This window comes from Solanum pennellii, chromosome 6 (genome assembly GCF_001406875.1).
Source record: "Solanum pennellii chromosome 6, SPENNV200".
Lineage (NCBI taxonomy): Eukaryota > Viridiplantae > Streptophyta > Magnoliopsida > Solanales > Solanaceae > Solanum > Solanum pennellii.
Genome location: NC_028642.1, coordinates 52,037,552 through 52,044,317, shown reverse-complemented (window position 1 = coordinate 52,044,317; position 6,766 = coordinate 52,037,552). Strand labels below are relative to the sequence as shown.

At 31.5% G+C, this 6,766-nt stretch overlaps 2 protein-coding genes across 2 annotated transcripts; one reads left to right on the top strand and one right to left on the bottom strand.

Annotated features, from left to right (window-relative positions):
* Positions 1 to 240: 240 nt before the first annotated feature.
* Positions 241 to 3,090, top strand: LOC107021730 (pentatricopeptide repeat-containing protein At4g21065-like). The gene has a single exon (XM_015222436.2). It carries the CDS (start codon positions 334 to 336, stop codon positions 2,155 to 2,157), a length of 1,824 nt encoding a protein of 607 aa, XP_015077922.1. The 5' UTR covers positions 241 to 333; the 3' UTR covers positions 2,158 to 3,090.
* A 986-nt stretch (positions 3,091 to 4,076) lies between these two features.
* Positions 4,077 to 5,267, bottom strand: LOC107022722 (probable sugar phosphate/phosphate translocator At4g32390). The gene is given in 2 exon segments (XM_015223316.2): positions 4,077 to 4,201; positions 4,203 to 5,267. Coding segments are annotated over 2 exon segments (1,068 nt in total). The 5' UTR covers positions 5,190 to 5,267; the 3' UTR covers positions 4,077 to 4,120.
* Between the last annotated feature and the right edge of the window lie 1,499 nt (positions 5,268 to 6,766).

Genomic DNA, 6,766 nt, shown 5'->3' with positions numbered 1-6,766 from the left:
TATATATATATATATATATATATATAATACAAATACAAACACATTTTATATATTTATGTTTTTATAAAAGCAAGAGGGAGCGAGCAAGAGGTGGAGCGAGAGAGGGAGAGTGGCGAGCCAGAGTTTGAGGGGAGATGTGACTGACAAATAATTTACCACATAGCACAATTAAATTGAAATATGATTATATCATTTAATTTATTAATTTGTAATTATATACATTTTGCGGGTGAAAAAAAGTACCTGAGTTAATATAGCTAATTATTCCAAATATTTTTTGGACAATGAAAGTAAGATGGATTAGTGTTTGTCGCCATTGATGGCATCAACAAGATGCAGCATTTACCTTCAAAATCAAAGCTATTCCGTTCACTTCACACATCACTATCACTATCACTCACAAGCAAGAACCGAGCAGCAGAGCAGAATTGCTTATCTCTCCTCCAACTTTGCGATTCTCTGCCTAAACTACTTCAACTTCAATCCCATATCTTCAAATTAGGCCTACAAAGTAACCCCCTTGTGCTCACAAAATTCACTTCCATTTCCTCTGAACTTAACGCCATTGCACACGCTTCATCGTTCATCTTTTCCCCATATGTTGAAACCCATTACTTTGATACCTTTCTTTTCAACACCATTATCAGAAGTTACGCTGTAACTAGTGATTTTAAGGATAATGCTTTGTGTTTGTATGGTAAAATGTTAAGTTATGGTATTTGGCCTAATAAGTTTACGTACCCTTTTGTGCTTAAGGCTTGTGCTGGGATTGGTGAGTTGAAATTAGGCCAGACTGTTCATGGGTCAGTGGTGAAACTTGGGTTTGATGATGATTCTCATGTTTTGAATACTATGGTTCATATGTATTGTTGTTGTGATGGTGGGGTTGAGTATGGGCGGAAGGTGTTTGATGAAATGCCTAACTGGGATTCGGTAGGGTGGAGTGCGATGATAGGTGGTTATGTGAGATGGGGTTTGTCTAGTGAGGCTGTAGGGTTGTTTAGAGAAATGCAGGTTGTTGGGATAGAACCTGATGAAGTTACGATGGTTTGTTTGTTGTCTGCCTGCATAGATTTGGGTGCGCTTGAGCTAGGGAAGTGGCTCGAGGCATATATCGAGAGGGAGAATGTTCCAAAGAGTGTTGTTCTTTGGAATGCTCTAATTGATATGTTTGCAAAATGTGGTGATGTTGACAAAGCTCTGAGTTTGTTCAGGAGCATGAGTCGAAGGAATATTGTTTCTTGGACTTCAGTTATAGATGGTATGGCGATGCATGGCCGGGGAACTGAGGCTGTTTCTTTATTTGAGGAGATGAAGAATGATGGGGTTGTACCTGATGGTGTTTCCTTTATTGGGTTACTTACTGCTTGTAGCCATTCGGCCTTAGTTGAGCAAGGTAAGGGATACTTTTATTCGATGACAAAGGAATTCGGGATTTCACCTAAGATAGAACACTACGGATGCATGGTTGATCTGTTATGTAGAGCTGGACATGTGCAAGAAGCATTGGATTTTGTTAAGAGAATGCCCATTAAGCCAAATCCAGTAATTTGGAGAACACTTATTAATGCTTGCCGTGCTCATGGTGAGCTGACGATTGGTGAAAAAATAACAAAAGAGCTGATAACATATGAGCCTACGCATGACTCTAACTACGTAATGCTTTCTAATATTTATGCAAAAATGTTTTCTTGGGAAAAGAAGACCATGATTAGGGAAGTTATGGCAAAGAAGGGAATGAGAAAGGTTCCAGGGAGCACTATGATTGAACTATACAACGAAATCTATGAATTTGTGTCAGGAGATAAAAGTCATAGTGAGTACAAAATTATTCATCAGATGGTGGATGATATTGGAAAGGAGATTAGAAAAGCTGGATTTGTTGCTTCAACATCAGAAGTGTTACTTGATATCGATGAAGAAGATAAAGAAGGCGCTGTAAATAGGCATAGTGAAAAGCTTGCTATTGCATTTGCCCTTATGAAGACACCTCCTGGAACTCCTATCCGAATCGTGAAAAACTTACGAGTCTGTGAAGATTGCCACTCTGCAACTAAATTCATTTCGAAGACTTACAAGCGAGAAATATTGGTCAGGGACAGAAACCGATTTCACCGTTTCATAGATGGGGTTTGCTCATGCAAAGACTTTTGGTAGCTTAATGTACATGATGTTGTAATCAATATCAGTCATGGCAACCAGGAGTGTCTTTTCATGAGCATTGTTAGCTGAGCGGCTAATCCAATATGCATGATCTTCTTGCGTAAACAATGGAACTAAAAGTATGATGCTACAAAAGGACATTCATTTTTTGGACGGTCTTCTTGATTTCCTGAGTTTCTTTTGTATCTGTCTCTCTGTGGAGGCAATGTTTCGATGGAGACGTTGTAATCATGGCATCATTGGCTTCCTTAAACATTGTCAGAAAGGCAGGTATACTCAATTGGTTGTCTTTGACTTGTAGATGACACTAATACTGAACAAAGTTGATGGATGCATGAGGCTTCTACAATTGACAAAGAAAACTAATGCTCATAATAATAGTTGCGTGAAGATGCTTTGAGAAGAGAAGCCTTGTAGCAACGGTAAGAGTTGTCCCCGTGTGACCAAGATGTCATGAGTTCAAAGTCATGGAAACAACCTCTTGTAGAAATATAAGGTTACGTATAATGGATCACATATGGTCTGGCCCTTCATCTGAGACTGCTTATAGCTGGAGCTTTGTGCTAGTGCGCGAATTTTTCTCCAAGGAAACAACATATATTTTGCTAAAAGAAGAAGCATAATGTTGATTATTGATTATTCACTCGGCTAACAAGAGAAAGTTGATCGAATGGTAAGCGGTACTCAGAATGGTAAGCAGTACTCAGCTCCAATCCTAAAGTTGTAGGCTCGAGTTACAAGGAAGTAAACACTACTGTATCACAACTTCCATTACTCATTAGCTTTGTCCATGCATGATAATAATAATAATTATTATTATTATTATAATGAACAAGAAGATAAATGACTTAAAAGTGTAACAGTTTATTTATGAATTTTTGAAATTCAAATACAGAAAAAAAATACTAAAATGGAAAAAAGTCAAAATTGGCCTTTCACACAATTTTGCCCCATGTTAATAGTTGGGATCAGTATTGCCCTCGTCGTTATGCAAATTGATTTGATTTGGTATTTGATTAAAGAAGACGGTATCAAATCGAAGTCTGGATATGTTGTAATTTAAATATACTTTTTAAAAAGACTTATTTTTAAAAAAATGTCAAAGAATATTTGTGTTCTTCTTATGGGATGTTTAATAAAACTATAGTGTCTACTTTTATGTACTCTAATAATAAATAATGCTTAATTTATTAGGTAACCGTTATCGAAATGCGTTAATATATTCTTATGTTTCTCCGATGCTGTGGTATATAATCGATAATTATAAATGTTAAAACAAGGTTATTAGTTTTTTCTGCTTTGTGTTAACTTAGATGTTTAATTATTAAAATTTTGGTTAAATTTAAACGCATACATAGTTAATAAATAAATAAATTATTATTAGCTTATTTGGCATTGCTATTAAAAATTCTTTATTTTCAAAATAGCTTTATAAAAATCGCTTTTCAGAAAAGTGTTTTTATAAAAAATAAAAAAACAATTTATCTTTGCCTAATTATCTGAAAAGTGTTTTTTATAAACAAATTGTGTTTGGCTAATCTTTTTTAAAAAATACTTTTAAGATTCAATTTAAGATTAAACCAAGAAATCAGTTTAAACATCTATTATAAAAAATTAAAATAAAATATTTATACTCAAATTTTCAATCAATATTATACATTTTATTGAAGGGTTGAAATTTTAAATTATTATTTTTTCTTTTTTTAGATCTTAAAAAATATTGTTGTTACCTTTTTGTTTAATAATTCTGTAAAATAGTACATAAAATAATAATACGTAAACGTAAAATAAAATATAACATTTATTATGTAAAATTAAAAACTAATAAATAAAATTATTAAATGGAATTTAACCAAACTGAGATATCTTAATTAATTAATAAGATATATATATATAAAAATATTTCTATTTTTTTCAAACCACAACTAAAAAATATATATCTTAAAAAAAAAAAAAATTAGTACTGTGAATCACCCTTCTTCCCTGTACCATTGTGTTCTCTATCTGTCAACATTAGTCCTCCCTCCACCTTCTTCTTCATCATCATTCTGCTGCAACTTCTTTTCTGCTTCTTTTGCCTTCAATTTCTGCAATTTCTGATGATTATAATAAGCAACTCCCAGAAATGCTAATCCATATCCAACCAAATTCAATGGAGTCACACGATCTTTAATCACAGACCAAGAAAATGCTATAAGCAGCCAATCTTTAACAACCCCACCAATATTCATTGTTAAAGCTGAAGTCTTTCCAACAACTAAGAACACAGCTAAGTTTAATGCAAATGCACACAAACAATTACCACCAAAAACCATCAAATCAAAATCTAAACTAAAACCCCTTTCTTTAAAAACTGGAAGTTCAACAAAAACCCATGGAATTGACAAGAAAAGAAAGCAACTTGGAGCTACATAGTATAATGTAGCTATAGGGTTTAGCTTAATTCCCTTTGAATTTAACAAAATCTGAATCAAGATTAATCTAGTTGCTTCAACTAAAACTGAGAGTAATTGAAGTGAAACCCCAAAAGAATCAAACTTTGATTCACCATAAGCAGCAATAGCAACCCCAATTGAAATTGCCAACATATTACACATTGTGGATTTCTTAAAACTCTCTTTTTTCAACAAAATCCCAATTGTGTAAACAGCAACTGGCATTAGGGCTTTAAGCATTTGAATGAAGGAAACAGAGAGGTAAACATAAGCAGAATTTGATAGCCATAGTGAAACAGAGTAAAGGGCACCAATGGGTAAAACGCAAGTCAAATACACTCTGCGGGATAAGGTGAAAAGTTCAACCAATTTGAGGATACGTACGAGGAAGAAAGCTAAAGAAGAACAAAAACCCATGTGAATCATTGTAAGAGAAATTGGAAAAGGCCAATTGTAGAGCTTTTTATCAAGAATGTATTTGTTGTATACAATGACAGTGCCGGAGAGGACAATCCAGATTGCTAAGTAAGTATACGAAAGAATTACTTTTTTCAGTACTCCGCCGGAAAGGGTGGCGTTTTTTGCCATCATGGTGGCGGTTCACGGTGGTTCACGGCGGAGGAATTGGTTGTGTAGAATTTGAGGAGATGGGAAAAAAAGTGAAAGGACTTCGTATTATATGTAGGAAAATTTTAATTAACCAATTTGAGTATAAGTCTAATTAATAGCATATGTTTTTTAATACAAGAAGAATACATAAAAATTCGAGTCCACCGTCATAAAATAAATATTATTTTATCCATAAAAACATTATCTCAAAATAAATATTATCTTAAAAATTAAAAAACAAAATTAATATATTTTCCTAAATATATATCTTTATAATATTATTTCATTTTTTTCAAAGAAATAGTTTTTAGTTAGGAGTAATTTAAAAACTATATATTATGTTTATTAATTTTTTAATAAATATAAATCTTACTAATATCACCCTTATTTTGAAAGAAAAGAATAGTTATAAAAGATATAACATGAAAAATATAATATTAATGTGTTCTTGAAAAATATTACACTTTGTTTGGTATAAATTCGTATATTCAATCGTAATATAAATTTTATCTAAACTTATTTTTGAAACACTTTATTTTATAAATTTGTCCAAAAATTATAATCGCGACTTATAAATTATAATTTAGAGATAAATTAGATTATATATCAAAGGATTCATTTTTTTAATTATTATATTTGTTATGGGCTTCTTTTATTTTTGACATCCTTAGTAATACGAACTTATGAAAAGTTACTACTCCGTGTTTATAGCAAAATAATAAATGAATGGTAATAAAGCTCTTTATAGGTTGCCTTTTAACTCTTAATTATAGTTTATTTATAAATATTTTTATCTAATCAAATTATTCAATTATAAACAATTTATATACTATAAAATAAAATAGGACAGATAGTCTGACCTCTGATACTCTATTTTTTCAATAAAATCCTTGTTACTACTTTTCATTTTTTAGAAAAATTAACACGTGTTTTAATTTCATACTTCGATATTTACTAGGTAAGGGGATCATATTGTACCTAGGGAATAAGTAGTGAATTTATTTCTACACTAAAGTGAAAAGTGCAACTTAAAAGAGGAAAAACAAATGTATCTTTAGGCAGACAGCTGGTTTGGTATTTTAATATCTAGTTAATATAATACATAAATTAAATTTCTAGTTAATTTTCGATTCAGAACAATCTTTAAGATTAAATAAAATAAAAACCAGTCACTTTTAAATTCTTCTCAACGGAGGTTTATTTGAATTTGAACAAATTAAAATTAATTTAGTTCATGAATAAAATAATATCAGCCCACACAACAAACTACTTGAACTCTAAAATGCATATCATAATCTAACCTCTCTAAATTTTAGTTTTTACTCATTTATAATTATTAGTACGAAATAAAACAATTTTTATTTAATTATACCTATACTTTTAACATTAAATTAGAAAATATCCTCAAGAACATATATCCATTGATCTATTTCCTCAATTCAATCAATCAAAACCACTGTGTATCCACTCTTACAGAGCAAGATATAGCACCAATATCCACTCTTACACTTGTAAACAGCAGCTCTATCCGCTAAAGACGATAAAGTAGGTCACTAATC

Bases quoted from the DNA above. Each gene is read 5' to 3' on its own strand.
- LOC107021730 (XM_015222436.2), top strand. From the start codon at position 334: ATGCAGCATTTACCTTCAAAATCAAAGCTATTCCGTTCACTTCACACA.